Below are 20,637 nucleotides of genomic sequence, written 5' to 3'. Positions count from 1 at the left end.
TCTTGCGCTCCTGTATATCTGTCTGTCTGGCGGATACCTCCAACATCGAACCTCGAACCTCGACTTCGAACCTCAAACCACAACTACTCTCGCTATCGAACGTAACGGTAACCCCTATCTCACCTACTATCCACGCTCAACCTTGTTCAACTTTCAACTTTCGACTTTCGACTTTCGACTTTCGACTTTCAACTTTCGACTTTCGATTTTCAAGTTCGCACTCGCGAGTAGTAGTCGTGATTGTGATTTTGATTTTTTCGACTGTTGTGTTGGTATTGCTATTGGTGGTATAGTTCTGCGAGAAGTGAAGTGAAGTGAAGTGAAGAGAAGTGAAGTGAAGTGAAGTGGATATTTGGAATTTGGAATTGGTATGGCTTCGAGGACGTCGTTTACCTCGTACGTGGTTTTCTTCCCTATTCCTATTCGTTTTCGTTTTCGTTTTCCTTTTCCTATTCGTTTTCGTTTTCCTATTCGTTTTCCTATTCGTTTTTGCCATTCGTTTTCCTATTCGTTTTTGCCATTCGTTTTTTTTATTGTGTCGTTGGGTGTTTTATGTCTTTTTCTCGCGTGGTCGGTGCGGTCGCCACTTCATGACCTCTTCGCCTCACCCTTTCTCTTCCCTTCGTTTCTCGTTTCTCTTACCTCCTCATCTACATTTCACTTTTATCACTTTTCACATTTTATATGATCACTTTGTCCTTTTATTTCCTCCCACTCGTCTGCTCCTAACCATTCACTCATTCACTCACTCACCTCACTCTCATATAGAAACGCACTCAAGCGCAAATCCCGCGCTTCAGACTCGGGATCCGGAGTGGGAGTGGGAGTAGGATCTCCAACCTCCATCAACGCTAACCCCAACGCAAACGCAAACGCCAACACCAACGCAAACCATGCAAAACCTCCCTCGTCAACTTCGAGTTTAACGTCGACGTCAACGTCGAAGGGGAGTCCCGCTGCATCTGCATCGGTATCTGCGTCAGGAGCAGGGTCTGGGTCTGGGTCAGTGTCAGGAGCAGGGTCTGGGTCTGGGTTAGCGTCGGATGTAGACGCTGCGCATGATGAGCACGCGAGCGCGAGCGCGAATGTACAGGACATGGAGAGCCTAGAGGGTGAGGCAGAGGGCGGGAGAGCGAGGAAGAAAGCTAGGATCGATGCTCGTGGGGGTGCCGGTTCAGGTGCGGGTGCGGGTGCGGGTGCGGGTGGTGTAGGTGCGGGTGTAGGTGGGGAGGAGGAAAACGGGATGGACGTCGACCTTGACGTCGACCTCGACGCTGCTGCCGCTGCTGCGGCGCATGACGCTGAAGGTGCCGGTGCGCGCGTCGGTGCGAGTGGAGATGATATCTCCGACAAGGGAGTGCGCGTGGATGATGCGCGCTCGAGCAACACGCCTACGAAGCCCAAGCCCAAGCCCGCGGACGATGATGATGATAATGGGAGGACGGCGAACGCAAGCACTTCCACCGCCACCGTGTCCAAGTCAAAAGAAATCGGAACGGATGAAGGCGGGGAAAGTGGGAGTGCAGCGGCAGTGGAAGTGGAAGTGGAAAGTGAGAGGCGCAAAGAGGAGAGAGGCAAAGCGCGGAACGACGATCAATCCGCGGCTACCATCACCAGCAGCAGTCGCTCCAAAAACGACAAATCCGCCTCGTCTAAAGACGACAAAGTTACCACTTCCTTCTCCTCCAAAGACGACCAAGACGACAAACCCAAAGACGACAAATCCAAACCCAAATCCAACGACGACGACGAAGCCACATCCACATCCAAACCCGACGAAAAATCCAACGACAGAGACGAAAAAGAAAAAGAAAAAGACGAATATATCGCAGGCCGCGTCACATGCGAAACATGCGGTGCGGCCGTCTCGTTCCGCGACACGCGCACGGGCAGTTTTACGGTTAAACATTGGGAGGCGCATCGGGGTGTTTGGTGAGTTTTTTTTTTTGGTTTTTTTTTGTTTTTTTCATTATGTTTTTTTCCTTTCAATTTTTTTTGTTTTTGTTTTTTTTGGGATCTTTTTTTTTGGGATCGTTTTGGTGGTGGGTTGTGGGTTGTGTGGGTTGTGGATTTTTGTGGGTGCGGTTGTGCGCGGCTTGTATACGTCCTGTACATTGGACATTGGATGTTGACGTTGCGGTTGGACGCGTCACTCCGCCTTCGCCCATGATGCACGCCTATTCGGTTCCGAAGAACACACCCCTCCCTCCCTCCCTTCCACCCTCCCTTCCACCCACTTTTCTCTCACCCACTTTTCTCTCCCCATTATTTTAAACCACCCTCCTAGAACAAACAAAAAACTGACAATCCCAAAATTCATCTTAACAGCCCAGGTCTCGCAGCGTCCAACGACCCAGCCGACGCCGAATCCGCAGACGAGGGCGTCGGCGGGTCGGCCATCGCTGGTCCCGCTCCACGTACAGGTGTACATCCAGGTTCACGCGCGCGCGGAGGGTCATCGGTTGTGTCTGATGCGCGGGGACAGGGTCACGGGCACGGACACGCACAGGGACAGGGGCATGGACATGGACATGGGCAGGGGCAGGGGGAGAGGGAAAGGGAGAGGGAGGAGTATCTGGGACGATACAATATCCGGCCGCTTCCCCGTCCGCGCGCGTTCCATTCCCAATCCCAATCCCAATCCCAATCTCAGGGCCATGCGCAGTCGCAAGGCCACGCTCATGCTCAGGCGCAGGGGCAGGCGCAGGCGCAAAGGCAGAGACAGCAACGCTCGCCCGCGTCGGCGTCGGCGTCGATGTCGCCTGTAGCTGCACCGTCTCCGTCGTCGTCGACGGGTGTGGGGGCGGGGTACGCGGCTCACCCTTCGTCAGCGCATTTATCGGCGCTTGCGCATACTCACGCGCACGCTTCGCATCCATCGCATGCGCAACCGCTCGCGCACCCTTCATCCGCGCATCTCTCGCATCTCTCGCCGCACCTCTCGCAACACACCCAACACGCGCTCTCCCTCTCCCTCCCCCTCTCGCACGCCCACGCCCAACACCCTCTCTCGCACCCCCTCTCGCATCCTCTTTCCCATCCTCACCCTCTCACCCACCCACACCCGCACCCCCAACCGCACCCCCTCCAAAAACGGCGCCGCGCTAAACGCACCGAAGAAGAGCGCATCGCGCATCTCCGCTCGGACCCCTACGTCGCCTCCTTCGAAGCGTACCGCGTATTGTGCGCGAACTGCGATAAGTGGATTAGGCTCCGACCGAATTCGACGTATTGTAGTATCCCGTGGGATGCGCATCGGAAGAGTTGTTTGGCTAAGAAGATGTACGTTTTTTTGTTTTTTTGTTTTTTTCTTCTTCTTTTTTGGCAGTATTTGGGATCCCATTTTGTTGTGTCTGGTTGACGTACTTTTTTGACTGTGTTTTTCGTTTACTTACCCTCCCTCCCCTCCCCGTTTCACTCACAGATCAAACAAAAACATCCACGCCCTCGATACGCGCAACACACTCTTCACCAACGACCCCGACGTGCGCAAATTCGACCCCGAGCGCGTGCTCTGCGGGCTGTGCGACCGGTGGGTGCCCGTGCCGAGCGACGATCATGGCGCGGCGATCGATGTGTGGGTGAGGCATCGCGAGGGGTGTGGTGGTGGTGGTGGTGGTGGGGCGGGGGCGGGTGGTGGGTGAGTGTACTTTTTTTTTTTTTTTTTTTTTTTTTTTTTTTGTTTTTGTGGGTTTTTTTGTTTTGTGGGTTTTTTGGTTTGGCCTTTTTTGGTTTGGTTTTGGTTGTGGATTTCTTTTGGTATTGTTGGGGCTGGTTTTTTTTGGCGGTGTTGCGTTGGGTGTGGGTGGTATATGGACATCTGATTTTTGATATGCGTTGGGCGAGTTGGATGGATGAGTGGTTGGATGAATGCGGTGCTGGGCTCGCTGCGCGTGTGCGTGTGCGCACGCGTGCCCCTTTGCCCCTTTGCGCATGCGCATGCGCTCCCACCCAGCCGGCCGTCATGCTGAGTATCCCCCACCCCACTTGCTTTCTTTCATTTCTTTTCATTTTTTTCTCTCTTCACTTAACCCCCTATTTTCTCCCCTCCTCCTCCTCACCTCCCCAAAACCTACCTCTCACTCACTCACCACATAATTTCCACATCCCACAGATTCGCGCGCATCGAGCCGTACCCTCAACCTCATCACACCCCACACCCACACCCAAACTCTCACCCGCACCCTCATCCACCGAACCCGACTCATCCCTCTTCTGCACCCAACAACGGCAACGGCAGCCAGACGCACCCGAATACGCACGCTTCGACTTCGGGTTCGGGTTCGACTTCGACTTCGACGGGTGCGCCGCCGCCACCGCCACCTTCTGGGTCTGGTTCTGGTTCTGGTTCCGGCTCTGGTTCTGGGTCTGGGTCGCACCCTCCCGCTTCCGCTTCGGGGGAAGGCCCGACGAGACCGGGCAGCGTCAGCGTCAGCGTCAGCGGTGCTGGTGCTGGTGCTAGTGCTGGTGCGCACGCGCAAGGGCGACAGGGGCAGATCCAGGTCCCGCGCTTTCCTACGCCGCCTTCTGGCTCTGGCTCTGGTGCGGGGGCGGGTGGGCGTGTACAAGCGCAAGGTCTAGCGCAATCGCAAGCGCGCGGTCAAGGACAGGGGCAGGGGCAGGGGCACAGTCAAAGTCAAGGACAACAAGGCCAGCAAGGACAGCAGGGCCAAAATAGGAGTTGGCGCGGGTACGGCGTGCCGCTGGCGAAAGGCTGTCCTGGCACATCATCTACACCTGGCTCTGCATCAGCATCAGTCCCAGCGTCTGGCTCAGCGTCTGCGTCTGGCGCGGGTGCGGGTGCGGGTGCGGGTGCGGGTGCGGGTGCGGGCGCGGGTGCGGGCGCGGGTGCGGGCGCGGGCGCGGGTGCGGGACGTGAGAAGACGCCTATTGTGAGATTGCCGCAGAGGCATAGTTTGCGAAGGGCACAGGAGCAGGCGCAGGCGCAGCAGGCGAAGATGCGGATGCGGGTGGGTGGGGAGGGCGAGGGTGGGGAGGTTGGTGAGGGCGAGGGCGAGGGCGAGGGGGTTGGCGAGGGTGAGGGTGGGGAGGATGGCGAGGGTGAAGTTGACCCCGACGCTGATGCCGATGCTGACGCTGACGCCGACGGCGATGGGGAAGCAGCGCACGACGACCTCCGACGCAGTGTCGACCTCGAAGGCGACCTCGACGGCGATATCGACGCGCAACACCACCACCATCAACAGCAGCAGCAGCACAGTGATTACACCGCACTGGCACTGTCACTGACGCCCAACACATACACGCACGCGCCCGGACAGACGCTCGCGCATGAGAGTCGGCGGAGGAACGCGGAGCAGCGGGCTGCGACGCTTCGAGCTGATCAGTGAGTTTTGTTTCTTTTTTCTCTTACCATTTCTTAGCATTCATATATCTATGTGCTGATGCCCTTCTACTTGTACTTGTACTTGTCCTTGTCCTTGTGCGTTATAGCTTGATAGGCGAAGTCCAACCCAACCGCGTATTCTGCAGTCTGTGCATGAAATGGGTGCAGCTCCGCCAGGACAGCAGCTATTGTGCGTATCCGTGGATCCAGCATCGGAATAAGTGTGTGAGGCGGTTGTGAGTGTCTTTTCAACTTTTAGACTTTCTTTTCTTGTCTTTTCTTTTATTTTCTTTGCTTTTCTTTGCTTTTCTTTTCTTTTCTTTTCTTTTCTTTGAATTGAATTGAATTGGGCGTTGGTGTTGTTACGATTTTGTTGGTGTGTTGTGTGTGTTGTGTGTGTTGTGTGGGTGGTGGGTAGAGAGCAAGTGATAAAGGTGGTCTGTGCGTGCAGCGCCGGATGCAAACGTGGACTTGGCATTTTTTGTTCAGAGTCCGTGGCGTTTGAGCAGCTGTTGGACTGCACTTCAACAGCACATACTCACCCATTCATTCTGCATGTTTCCTCTTGATTTTTAAAATTTCTTCGTTTTGATTCGGATTTGTATATGATGATCGAGCGCTGACATCCTTTTCTCTTCCTCTTTCTCTTCCTCTTTCTCATTATCTTTTTCTCTACCCCCCTCTACCCGCTATATCCCATCTCCTGCGCTACACCCCGTCTGCTCACCCCACCAATCTACCGACCTACCGACTCGCGATGCTGATACACCACACAACACAGCGAACGCCGTCATGAAAAGATGACGCAGATGCAAGCTTCCGCTTCCGCCTCCGCCTCTGCTTCCGCTTCCGCTTCTGTGTCCGGTGCCGCGTCCAGCTCGCGTCGACAAGGACAAGGACATGGACATGGACATGGACATGGAAATATGCAGGGGCAGGGGCAGGGGCAAGCGTCGTTCAACGCCCACACCTACTCCTCCACCCACGCACCCATCCACGCGCACACACACCCGCCCTCATCCCACCTCCCACACGCTCAAGCCCAACACACCCAGCCCAAGAAAAAACTCCGACTCACTCCCAAAGAGCAGTATGAGATGATGCTGCAACAACAGCGCGAGCACGATCTTGAGCTGGAGATTGGGGAAGAGCAGGAGTATCGGTTTCAGGTGCATTTGCAGAGTCAGCAAAGAGAGCAGGGCGGGTATAAGGCGAAGGTGAAGGCGAAGGCGGGTCGGTATGGCGCTTCGCGGATGATGGATGTGGATGGGGATGGAGATGGAGATGGGGACGTTGATATGGAGGACGAGGCTGGTACGCGCATGCGCATGCGTATGGGAGGTCGTGCCAGGGAGGAAGTGTCTGAAGATGAGCAGGATGGGGATGGTGATGGGGATGGGGATGGAGAGGATGAGCGGGATGAGGATGAGGAGGATGAAGGCGAAGACGAGTTGGTTTCTGATCGCGAGGATGCTGAGGGCGAGGGCGATGTGGAAGCGGACGTTGAGATGACAGAGGGCGACGCCGACGCCGACGGCGAAGCTGAAGCTGAAGCTGAACCCAACGCGGACAAATCCAACGTCGAGGGCGACGACGCAAACGACGCCGACGCCGACGGTGATGCAGATGCAGATGCGGACGGCGAGCCCGAGGTCGAAGGTGAAGCTGAGGTTGAAGTTGAGGTTGAGGTTGAGGTTGACGCAGAGGGAAACCCTATCACCCGCGAAACGCCTACATCTCCATCTCCCAAGCTTAACAAAGTCGGCAATTCTACCGCCGGCGGGTCGTCCTCGACGTCGACGTCGGCATCGACGACGAGGAAGGCGGTGCTTAAGAAGCAAGTTACCGCGAGCTCGAATACTACTTCTACCTCTACCTCCACGACGAAGAAAGGTAACAGTACGCCGGCTACGGGTAAACCTCAACCTAAACTGAAAGCGAAACACAAAGCATCCGCACCAGGATCGCCTGCATATTACCACGACCGCGGTATAATGGATACAGCTGAGGACGCAGAGGCGGCGGCGACTGCGGCGGGGTATAATGCGAATGCCCCGCGTGGGCTTTCGCCTCATTCTCATCCTCCTCCTCTTCCTGCGTCTGCCGGTGCGGGTGCGGGTGCGGGTGGTTCGCAGCAGGGTCAGGGACAGGGACAGGGACGCAGGAATTCGATGTATGCAAACGCGAGTTCGAACGCGAACCCGTATGCGTCGCTTATGCCCTCGCCGTCTTTATACTCCCAATCTCAGTCTCAGTCGCATTCCCAATCTCAATCTCAATCGCAGCGCGACCGCGAGCGTGAGCGTGATGTTACAAGCGGCCGCGCGCGCGGTGGGTCTTCGTCACACGCTTCAGGACATGGACATGCGCATGGACATGGAAATAGTCATGGTAATGGGCACGCGTACGCGCGCGAAACGCATCAACACGCCTATACACACACACAGGGCCACGCACAGGGAAGCACGCAGGGGAGGTACACACTGGGCCCCGCGTTCCGCACTGCACCGTCCCATTCGCACTCTCATTCTCATTCCCACTCTCATTCCTACTCTTATGCGCACGGACATGGGCATGGGCAAGGCCATACAGCGTCGTCCTCCTCGTCCGCTTCGAGACCCGGCTCGCGCTCTGGTGCCGGTGTAAGTGCGAACGGGCATGGGTACAGAGACGCACACGGACACGGACACGGACATGGTCATGCACACAGTCAAGGACACGGATATCGAGATGTACACGCGCACCTTGGTATCGCGCGTCCGCCGTGGGCTGACGACGATGAGTATGACGATTTCGAGGACGGTGGTGCTGCTGCTGGACCTGGCGCTGGTATCGGCGCTGGTATCGGCGCTGGCGGTGGTGATAGTATGAGCATCAGCATGGGTGTGGGTATGAATATGGGCGTGGGGGTGCACGGTGAGAGCGTTCGAGATTCTGGTGGTGCTGGGACGGGTGCGGGTGGAGGGAGGAGGCGCGCTGGTGGAAGACGCGGGGATGCAGGAGCGGGAGGAGGCTGGCCGTTCGCTGTTCCGCCTGGGCTTGCGGATTTAGATTCTCCTGCGGGGAGGTGAGTCGCTTTCTTTTTTCCAAGCTCTGTTTTTTTTTTCTTCGAGAGAGAGAGAGAGAGATGGAGGATGGGTTGTATATTGTGCATATGATACGATATGGTATACATCGTCATAGACGACCTCCGGTTCTTGCTTTATTTTCTTTTGGGGTGTTTTTAATTTTATTCGGCGTGTCTAAAATGCGAAAAACACATTTACTAACTCCTCTTCCCTCCCTCCTCCCCTCCCCCCTCACCCCTGTCCCTCACCCTCACCCTCACCCAGAAACGCGTTCATATCCCTCTCCATCGCCCACCTCCTCAACACAACCTATGAGCGCACGGACGACCTCACGATCTCCGCGCTCCTGGCCTACCTCAACGCCGCGATGCCGCCTGATAAGCATGAGGAGTTTGATACGGGCGAGGTTGCGCGTGCGGTGGGCGGGATGAGGGAGAGGGGGTTGGTTGGGTTTGAGGGGGATGTTGTTAGGGCTGTTTGAGTTGAGTTAGGGCTGGTTGGGTTGGGTTAGGGCTGTTTGAGTTTGAGTTGGGTGAGTTGGGTTGCGTTTGAGGGGGTTGGGGTTGGTGGAAGGTGCGGTGCGGTGGGGGGTGCGCCACTGGTCGTCCAGATCTCGCTGCTCGCTGTCTGCGCCGAGAACGACATCTTCTCTTCGCTTTTTTTTTTCTTGGGCCTTGGGTGTTGTTGTCGCCTGGTTTATTTCTTGACTTTTTCTTTTTTTTGTGGTTCGTTGCTTTGCTTTGCTGTATCGTGTTCCATTCCATTCCATGCTTCCCATTCTCGTCGTTGCTGTGGTTGCTGGCTGTTGCTTTTTTTGCATGTCATCTCATCACATCTCATCTCATCTCATCTCTAGCATCCCATCCAACACATCTCTCGCATCTCGTGTATTCTCTTGTGTTTTTTATGCTTTTCTGCATCATGCTTCACGCTTCACATTGGACATTAGACATTGTCGTTGTCGCTGTTATCTTCATTATATTGTCATTGTCATTGTAGTCCACCCCACCTCCACCCCTCCCATCCTTTTCTTTTTCTTTTTCTTTTTCTTTTTCCTTTTCCCTTTCCCTCCATCCCCTCCTCCTTCTGCGTTTATAGATAGAGATAGAGTCTGATAGATTGCACGAGGCGAGGGAGGCGCGGACGACGTATCGTATACATATCCATATCGTATCATATCGCATCCATATCCATATCCATATCCACTCTTCATGTAGTATCTATATCTACATTATCAAGAATTTTTTGTTGTTTGTCATGCCCACCATCCAATCGTTTCTTTTTCGTTGTGTCCATTTCGTAGTGGAATTTTCATTGCTACATGGCCCATGGGCGGGTTTTTGTTTTTCGTGGGACGACAGCAGACGACGTCTCGCAGTTCCGCTGTGTCATCTTTCTTTACTGTACCATCCTGTCCTGGTCCTGTCCTGATGCTTTCCGGGACCCGTACCCGTACTCCTCGCATCGCGCACTCTAATTCTCACAGAGCATCGCATCGCATCGTATCGTATATCACCAGATCCGCACCTCTCAGTGTAACAGAAAAACATCAATTAAAAGATCGCCGTTTGCTTGATAGATATCATACCATCAACATTTATAATATACTCTCCAGTCTCCTCCACTCGCCATCCCATCGCCATCGCATCTACCAACGCCATTCCGCGTGTCTCTTTTTCGTTGTCAGTTTCTCTTACTCTTAGTATAGTATACAGCATATAGCAACGGTTACATTGGCATTAGACTAGCAGTAACTCATGATCATGTACCTTCGTACCCACACCCGTGTGTCTCGAGGTCGAAGAACATTGTGATTGAGATACAGACGGCCATTCCATGTGTCCCCGTACCCACAATCCGATGTATTATAAACATCCCATCTGTCCTTTCAACCTGCGGTTTTTATTTTATTTATTTTACTTTGCTTCGCTTCATGTTGTTTTTCAACTCGAGTCGGGTCCAGGATATTCTGGACTCTGGAATTATGCCTGGATTATGGTCGTGGTATTCGATCTATCTTTTTTGGTTTTTGTAAATTTGGAGATTTGGAGATTTGTTTGTGTTATGCATACAGTGCTTGTTCTTGGATCCTGTTCGGCTGCGATATCTATGGCGCTGTCTCCGTGTCCATGTCCATGTCTATGTTTATGTTTATGCCTATGTTTATTTCGATACGATGGGATTGGCCGTGATAGTGTCAGTGTGCGCCGCGGGGCAGTTGTTTTGCTGTGCAGTTAGTATGTATCATTGATTTTTTTATGTCGATGAATGGATCCTCGGCGATGTCCTGGACATACGTTTAGGTTTAGGTTTCGGTTGGAGGTGACAATGACAAGGTAGAGTATAAATTCGTACGGTTTTCGCAGTCTGTGTATATAATCTCCGAGCGGTCAGGTAAATTGTGATAAGCCCTAGTGAATACGTGCTGTTGCACCCACCGCCCAGGAAGAAATATAACCCTTCTTCTCCTCACCCCACCCAAGATATCCGTAATCCGTATGTCGTTAATACACTCACTAACAACAAACATATGACAACCCCCCCTTTACTGCGTGTTACTCGAATCACATCAGACGAGAACGCCAACAAAAAAACGCCACACCATAAGATCATACCAAGACCTGAACAGCCGCACAAGAAACATGAGAAATTGAACGGTACGCAAGGCATGGCGGAGATTATGCCTCCGTCTTGTGTGTTCTTTCTCACATATGGTATTGATAATTGAGTGGGATTATAGGGTTATGCCGTCAGTGGCTTATTCGGTTTGACAAATTTGCAGGAAGGACCGGGAGATGGCGATACCGACATATGTCATTGTCAAAAGCGTATGTTTTTTTGGGAAGGTTCAAGGAGTTGTAACTTATGTAACTTGCAAAGGTTACATATACCAAGAGGGGTGCTATTGGAGTTTGCCGAGTGTGACATGGAAAACATACATTTTATGTCTGCGATAGCAGATTAAAATAAAATTAATGTTATGACGTTTTGTCGAACTTGGCAGGGAGAGGGGAGGGGGGTCTTGTGTTTTGTTGGTATGTACGTGATACCATCTGTCTACTCTAATTTCTATGCTTCTCCTTGCCTCGGCATCCCCATTCATCATTTCATGTTCATGACATGTATTTCAGTCCGAGTAGACGGTGCATGTCCCTCTAGGTCTTACTAAGAAGTTTGTCTTTGCAGTTAGGAGGTGTACGACTACGAATGGGTGTACTGGGATGTACCCTATATCGCCCCTGTGGATTGACGTTTGAGGCAATTATTTAAACATAGATCCGAATGTTTACCCATCCGCATCACGATTCGCAGCGATGATCAGAATAGAATTAGAAATAACACGCCTGCTCTGCATCGGTCCTTTTTTTCGCTTGTTATGAACATAAAATTAAATCTATTTTCGACTGTATTTGTCTCTTCATGTTATTTCTATTTCTAATTCTAAACTGCAAGTTTCCATGGTGTTTGCGGCTTCTCACATTGCCATATCGTTGGCAGTGCCCGACCATCATGCTGGGTGCCAGGTTCAGCGCCAGATTGAAGGATAAGCTCATACTGCACCGCAGGCCTTCTTGACGCCAGGTATCGAACAAAAGCAAGCGGATATTCTCCAAACAAATTATCCAGGCCAGCCACTGTTATTTACTCTATTTATTCTACCAATTCAACATGGAACATCATTGTTTTAATGTTTTAAGTAGATCAGGTCTAGCCACATATGGTATTAGACTGAAAGATCACTTGAACAGCATGCACATGGTGCGGGGGGAGCGCAGTAGATGACTCGATTATGATATGGATTTGGATTTGGATATGAGATGATATGCATCTACAACGGCGTTGGAAGAACAGGTATTATGTCAAGCGAACCCCACCCAAATGTCGAACGAACTTCCTATCTTCCATACAACGGCGGATCAGGCGCTATTGATATGTGTTTAGTGGCATCCGAAGAAGACACATACATCTTTACAGAACTCAGAAGATGGGCAATGGAAACCTCTTCAACTCGGCATGTAATTGGTAGGGACTGAGGATGTCGCCGTAAAAGTCTGTAAACGTGTAGAGTAGCATGGCGGTTTATGCTTAACTCGAGGCGTAGTTCGTTGCATATGCCTCGGAGGATAATCTTCCAGACTCCTTCTGGAATATAGGGGTCGAATATAAGCTCCCTCGGCGGGCACATATGACATGTTCCGACTCCCACAGGGTATATGACATTCCATTCCAAGGGCTTGGGAAGAGTATCCGAACAAAAGCAAGGGCGTTGCTAGAAGACACTTTGACGTTACCTACTTTGTTTTGTATCTACCATTCGGACTGGCAGAATAACACATCCATGAAAATCACATTTGCGGAGAATGAAACTCGAGAAAATATTATATTCTGATTTAAAATTACAGTTCGTGACATGTTGATTTGTCCCGGCGTTGGAAAGATATTGATAGGTATTGGTTTTTGGTTTGGCTATAGCTTGTCGTTATTATGCCTTCTACTCCAGGCTCGGGGGCAGAATGTGCGATGGAAAATAGGGGCAGCGGGCATTGTACACCTTTGAAATTCCATAACTGGATTCTACCGTTCTACGGATTTGGGGTCAGTCTTCATAGTTAGGCAACCTGCTCATGTTTTCATGTAACGTTACGAGAGCTGCTTCTCTCCCTTGTTCACGGTCGGACTGGAAGTCCATGGAACATGGATATTGGGTAAGAAAAGAGGCATAAATCTCTCCTAAAAATATGACACATTAATCAATTTAATGCAGTGACACGAGAATATAAATCGGGTCATAAATGCTATTAATACTTGCCTACACCTTGAAATAGCACTGGCGGACAGTTCTTGGACCATGCTGGGCGTCAATTGTATGGCAAACCCCTTCAGGAGCTCCAGGGTTTCAGGGCCGGTACAATGCCGTCGAGCTGTTTAACTGTGTGGTGCTTTAGAGGTCCATATGTCATGTAGTGTGCAAATCATGAATTCAAATGTTTGTACCAATATTGTCACCAATTATGCCGCCACGAGTGACACTACAAAGGGTAACATGATCTTAAACTTCAACAATGACTCCGAAGTAAACAAAGAGCAAAAACTAGGGCGAAGAATATGTTCATGTTAACTTCCATTACCCATGAGTATAATTACATCTTCGTTTTGGGTGTGCAACATACATCAAACACGGAGATCAATGGGTTAAGCCCATGGGGCCATTATTTTTAACTTTCCTCGGAGATGTAGGGACTGGGAGCTTGTGCGGAGAGACTGTGATATACACGCAGTTGGTCAAACAGAGCAAAAGTGGGCGGGTTGGGTCCGTGGCGATGTGGTAATAAGACTGCACTGTAACTATCAAGGAGTGAATGACGTGGATGCGACGTCTTGCGTGTGTGTCATATCTGTGTTTGCGTGTGCTACAGCGACACATGCTAAGCTTGCAGATCTAGGACGCAGCTTACTGCGCACAGAAGTTAGTCGTCCCACACTTTGTTACAAGTCTCTGTACTGTTAACATGTACATTTCACCTAGTAGTCCGGGCGATTTAGCCCCCAGTGCGTGGATGACAACTCGATATGACGATGACAGACCTGTTATGCATCATTTATATAACGGGCCACTTTCTTAGAAGGTTCAACGTCTTTCAGAATGTGCCTTTGTAATTTAGAGTGTCCTGGAGCTACACCTACAGGGATATGCACCGTCGGGTGCGTGACCCCGAGCGCGTGGAAAGGAAGGGGATAATACTCGCGGGAGTGCTGTGTTCTCCCGCGCAATGCCGGTTGGTACTCGATAGGTCCGACGTAAGTAAGCTGCTACTAATATATTAGTATCCAAGACATGCTATACAGGTTCATTTGCATTATGGATTGCTTCTGAATGCGGAAGACAAAAGCCGTCGAACAGGCCCGTTCGAGTACGTGGAGATCAAATTCGTCAGAGGTGCTAGTATGATACTATTACTAATGATTACTGTATGTAATGTATGACTCTTTTCCCCTACTGAAACTTTTCCAGTCCATAATTGTCCTAATCATGCCTCAACACTAATTGGTATTTGAAATAGTACACTAGACAAAGTTACATCTATATGGTAACTTAATTTACTAATTCTCGTAGCTTTTACATGATCTTATAATGGTCACGGAGGAAGGGCCTGGGTAGATTATTTTGTACACTAGACCCCCTCGTATTTACTAGGTCAGGTCACTCAATGAAAAATATTAAACGTGTCACTCGGGGAAAAGTGGTAGATATATTGATTTAATCCAATTTCAACAGATCAACCGGAACGCGTGTATGCGAGTGTCGAAACCAACGACAACAGAGGAACTATAATGTTATATGTACAACTACGCTTCGGCTTTCCAAATACCGCCGATAAGTGCTCTCTCTAGGCATATTCTCCCCAACAATATCCATGTTTGTTTGGATTTCAATTCTGAATCTTTAATATCTTTCAATACCAAGAGTGTTCCAACCCAAATATCGGGTCATGATAAGTGTGTACTTTTCATAACCAAGATAAATTAGTGATTAGCGTCACTGTCTCCTCCTAAATCAGATTGGGATGAAGATGTCTTCCATTTCTGACCTGAGCATACATGGAAATTGAATTGGAAGCACACTAAAGATGCAAATGTCGACTCATTACTCCACCTGTGGCTTCTTGGTCGGGGCGAGGGCGACATCGCATTCCAAAGGGGAAACCGCGATGCTTTATTCTCTCCAAATGAAGAACAGTCAAAGTGGAGATCTCTGGGGTGCGTACTAACAGTGGAAATGCGGCGGATGTAAGTGGTAACCCATTACTAATTGGATGTGCCTGATATGTAGAATGTGGATCTCATTCGGGCTTCGATACCATATCCGCGCGCCCGAAACACTTATCTTTATATGTAGTACCAGACCTTTCGACATTGGTCATACCTTTTTCTTGTTTACATGATCCATGATCTCTGGTTGGTTTAACTCGTTACGTCAACGTTCCTAAATTTTCGGTGGGTCCTCGATTTGGAGCAGCGCTGGTACCATGTACAGTGCGTGGATACCAATTCTACGAAACGCTTTTCGAAATTCAGTCCTTGTGGTACAATTTTGAGAGTCATAATAAACGGTGGCATCAAAACATCACCGTTAACCAGATCAAGAACAAATACTGATTGGTGTGTGAGCCAACATGTGACAATTATTCCAGGGGATCACACTCTTCAATATTACATTTAGGTAGGATCCCAGCCGTGGGTAGTCTAGTACAGTTGAAAACGCGACTAAGGATTAATATTAAGGATTAGGACAATATTCTTCGGACATTGAATGGGTTCTGGCACTTTGCCTTTGACAATAGCGCAGTTCTATGACACAAAGCAGAGCAGCGTGCTCCTGAATGACCAATCGACGTTCCCACTATCAAAATAAACTATACGTCTTGATCCAGCATGATCCCCTATCACGTAGCGTCGGAGGCAAAATTAAGCATGAACGTGAAGTTTGACAAGGTGTAGATAGCTTATCAGACGTTATATCTTCTCATTTCATGGACCAAGTAGTTTTTCTAGGGCAATGCTTTTCAACTAGTGTTGGGACCGTTAGCTGACCCTGAGCAAAAAAGGTTGTGAGCATGCGAACCAAAGGTGGGCACATAAAGGACATTCAGAAGACAGAGGAAAAGATTTCTACATCCGCAATGAGGAATACTGAATTCAGTCACCTCCGAGGGGTTTGCCACAAGAGTGTCACATTGAACAGTGTTGGTTATTAAGCCTCTGCAAGCACCACCATTACATATCAATGACTCTAGACATGTATCTTGACCAACACATTCATGAAGAAGATGCGGTTCTGTACGTCCTCTCAATTTTATTGGACACCTACACTTCCAAAGTAAGATACCCAGAAAAGCACGGAATAGAATAAGAGATAGTAGACACAAAAAGTTCACATTAAAACCTTACCGCCACCGGGGTTGTTTTGGAATTCTTTCCTTCGAATATATAGGTATAGAATGCAAAACCTAGGCAAAACAAGAACGGCGGCTTTCCAATGCATGTGCAGGAGGGTTAACTAGAACTAAATTTCGATCTTGACATAAGTTAGTGATGTGTATAGTGCTTCTGTGTCAAGTTTTAACTCCACCACATGATGAAGGGAACAGAGGCTGCTTGGTGACCGATGACTTGGGCCTGTACTTACTTCATACAGAACTCTCTACTTGTGTAGCTTGAGTGGTGGGTCAATAACATGTAATGTCTACGTACACTGCAGATTAGACGTTTCTTGCGCGCCTTTGTGTAAAAGTCGCACTAATTGACTAGATCTGTCCCTAGTTTCCTCTTGCTTCATGCGTCCTGCTGGTCTTCTGGTACTTGACACATATTTGTACGAGTTAGATATTCTTGACTTTAATATAAAATCCAAACTTCAAGTTTACATCCCTTCACTTGTAATTGGACCCTTAAACTTCCTAAAACAGAAAGCAAGATAAACACGGACTACGAACAAGAAAGGGAGAACATGATGAGAGTTATATTAAAACGCTTCCGCCACAGTATTTCCCTTTTGTCTCCCGTTCCACGATTCCGGGTGTGTATGCAGGATGTAAAGCATGGATATGATTTAACATTAGCTATTGCTAACGATGAGCGGGGACGTTGATATGACACGATTTTCCGTTGAAAATGCGAACACTCAGAAATGGAGTTGTACTCACTAGTTTCGGACCTTTTCTTACGTTGTAGTACTTACATTTTGAGTGTGCGAACAGCCTATTACCCAGGATTCTGATAAAATTAGCACAGACCGTGGGAAATTTAATCTCGTGTCGTGGTAAAGCCGTGGTCAAGTCGTGGTTTGATCAAAACCAACAGTGTACATGTTGGTATTGCCTTAGGGTGGTATCTCTGAAGATGGCTTCCCTAAAGCAGGTATTTCAACAGATATTTAAGGGCAAAATAATTCCAGAAAATTGTACATTAAACTGATTTTATATTGGCCTATCCACGGCAAAGCATAATAACACAGTATATGTCTTGCTGTGGGTGTTTCCGGTACATCTATACGAATTATTTCAAAGCCGAAGCAGCCGGAATAAGTTGGAAACGAAGAAATTTGAGAAATGATTACAACGGTTTTGTGAAAGGGAATTAGACTTGGTATATATGTTCATGTAATCCGGGTAGTACTACATTACTTACAAGAAAACCATCTGATACTAAAGTATGCCTAGGGCGCAGTACAACCACACCAAAGTATGTTGTTCGACTCAGGGTGTATGCACTAACGACCAAGTAGTTCATTATGAAACCTGACACCGATTTACGTACGTTCTAACCTTGCTATTTTTGTAGTGACCAAAATCTCAAGCCAGACACTTCGCATTTTCAACGGAAAATCGTGTCATACGTTGAGAATTTGTCAATACATCCCCGAGTCGATGGCCGCGTCTAGTATGTATTCTATTCAGGAATTTCTTAGCAGCGGAACGAATGGGAATGAGTGGCAGCGTGTGTTATTTTGTGAGTAATTTACATCGGACTCATAAATTAAAAACATCACGCAGACGCCCCACTCTTATGGCTGTCCGTTTGCACATTTATACCAATATATAAACTTCTTGTCCCATACATATAAGTCATAATTGAATATAATTCCAAATACATTCTTTGGTGTCGCGGTTATAGACAGATGGTTTCCGAACATAGAGGAAACCATCCCGGTCATTGTTTTTGCATGCCCTCCAGTTTGAATGGGGGTACACACATAGAAGTAGGTAAAGCGAACATCCAAAACGTAGCACCACACTCTAAGACCCTCCCCTATGGCTGTCCGTTTGCACATTTAATACCAATATATAAGTTTTTTTCCCCTTACATATAAGTCATAATTCTACACGGTTCCGAAGACATACTTCGGTGTCCCGGTCATAGACAGATGGATTCCCAGCATGGAAGAAACCATCCCAGTCATTGAACTTACATGCCCTTAAGTTTTAATGGGAGGTACGAGCATAGAGGTAGCTCACCCATATATAAAAAGGCCAGTATCCCTCTTTCTAACTCCTTCCGCATTTATATAAACTTTCTTCCGCAGATATAGAGTCGTCGAGAAGACTATCACACGTGCCGTCCTTGCCGGAGGCGCGTGGGAATTCGTTTTGCATCCCGCTTTGCAGTGAATTGATACTCGTTGAGAAGCTAGGATGGATATTAGATTTCATTCAAAGTCTTAAAAGTGTGTCGTGATTACTGCAGGTGTTTTGTATAACAGATTGTAAATAGAATTATTGCACTTTATCACTTATATCATCAACTGCACGCTTATTTAAACCTAGCACACCGGCTAGGCTTCAGTAATGGTGAATTCTTGGCTCCAACCAGAAAGACGTAATACATTTCTAGTAAGCATACATGCATGCTTCAATAGTACGTATGAAGACTTTGTTTTTGCTCACTCAGCGTGTGTTGACTTAAACACGGTAATGTGCTGAGATGTGTCTTGTCGATGGCCGACATTTGCCGAATTCTCACGATGTCCAGGCTGACACGGCATAGAAAAATGCCGAAAAATGCCTTCATCTCTTTGGGACGGTGATATGTAAAATCAACAATACACGGAGCCTGTAAGATATGTGTAAGGGTACAAAACATTTATGAAAGGGCGTGGGTTTCCTATGTAAGGGACTGTAACTTATATATGTGGGCACCAAAACTATATGTATGGTACTCAATGTTTCATCTGAGGGCACAACATTTGAATATGTGGATTGGGAATCTTTATGTTCGGTAACTTGCTGACTGTCTGCGGATATCATATGATGTATATATTGGACCACTTACTCCCTACACATATATGTAAGGGGAAAGAAACTTATATATTGGCATTAAATGTGCAAACGGACAGCCATACTCCCCGCATAATACCTCAACTTTTGCCCGAAGATATAGAGTTGTCAAGATGAATATCATGCGTGCCGTCCTTGCCGTACAAGTGTGGGAACTCAGCTTTCGTCCCGCTTTGCAGTGGAATTGCTACTTGTAAAGGATGTAGGACGACCTTTGCAAGGTTAGAAAACTCTTTAGAAGTATTAATTTATACTCTTGAGCAGTGAAAACGTGTGTGTAGGCTATAAAGTGAAATCCATTGCAGAGTTTTACCCGCAATCTCAACTTTAGGCCTTAGCACGGTGACTAGGAGTGGCTAAAATACTCGTCAAAAGCTATAGAGACGTGATACTTTCGTAATCAGGCTTAATACAGACAGATAACCACTTCTATCAGATATGTGAATCTTTTTTCATTGCTCAATTAGTGTGTGTTGACAGGAACAGGCAATGTACTGTTATTTGTCTCCTCATTTGCCGATATTTGCCGAATTCTCACGATGTCCAGCAAGCACGGCATAGGCACATGCCGAAAAACGACTATATATCTTCGGGAGGAAGAAAGGCAAAAGAAAGGTCAAATCACTCATACGGGGAACCTGCAAACATATGTGAGGAAGAAAAATATGTATGAAAGGGTGTGTTTGAACTCTCCAAGGGATTGTGCTTTGTATATGTGGGCACCAAAACCATATGTATGGTACTCAAAGTTGTATCTGATGGTGCAACCTGTAAATGTATGGACACTGGATCTATATGTTCGGCAATCTCTTTTCTATCCGCGGAAATAAGAGCAAATACTTATCGGAGCCTTACTTCTGAGATTTCTATGTATGGAACAAAAAGTTTATAGATTGGTATTAAATGTGCAAACGGACAGCCATACACTCTCCCCTATACACTCCCACACACAAATACCAGGCACACCGGATGTTCAGAAAAACTCATAAAGTATGTGGTGAGGTTCCCAGACAAACACCAAGCATTCTCCGGCATCTTTGACGAGTGATCTGACCCAGGACCGCAAACACCCCATGAACATGGACCGGATGCCTTAGGGCAGTAAATAATGGATTTGTCACGTCTGAATAACTTTATGTTCACCAGTGTAATGTAATAAGATATGAACTATTTACAGGAGATTATTTTGCGTGAGTAGGAGTGTCGGAAGTCTTTTACTCGGCATACCTATGTGCCGGTCAGTATTTGGTAATTGTCTGTGCACCTTTCTCTTCCTTCTTCCCACGAGCTTTATGACCCGTCGCCTACGCGCCGTGGGGTGAGCAAAGCGAACACGCGTCTTTCTTCGCTGACGACCAACAGTTCATTGTGTAAACCACTAAAAAGA

General features: G+C 48.5%; 1 protein-coding gene across 1 annotated transcript; it reads left to right on the top strand.

Moving 5' to 3' along the window:
* Positions 1-370: 370 nt before the first annotated feature.
* JR316_0007610 (uncharacterized protein) lies at positions 371-8,896 on the top strand (the record flags this gene model as incomplete). Its single annotated transcript, XM_047893345.1, has 10 exons — positions 371-396; positions 769-1,925; positions 2,334-3,282; positions 3,425-3,640; positions 4,115-5,347; positions 5,463-5,537; positions 6,129-7,550; positions 7,603-7,989; positions 8,016-8,414; positions 8,680-8,896. The coding sequence occupies 10 exons, from the start codon at positions 371-373 to the stop codon at positions 8,894-8,896; spliced, it is 6,081 nt and encodes a 2,026-aa protein (XP_047746660.1).
* Positions 8,897-20,637: the final 11,741 nt, after the last annotated feature.

Source organism: Psilocybe cubensis, chromosome 7, assembly GCF_017499595.1.
Source record: "Psilocybe cubensis strain MGC-MH-2018 chromosome 7, whole genome shotgun sequence".
NCBI lineage: Eukaryota > Fungi > Basidiomycota > Agaricomycetes > Agaricales > Agrocybaceae > Psilocybe > Psilocybe cubensis.
Note: the sequence above shows the minus strand (reverse complement) of the source record. Positions and strands in the feature narration are given on the sequence as shown.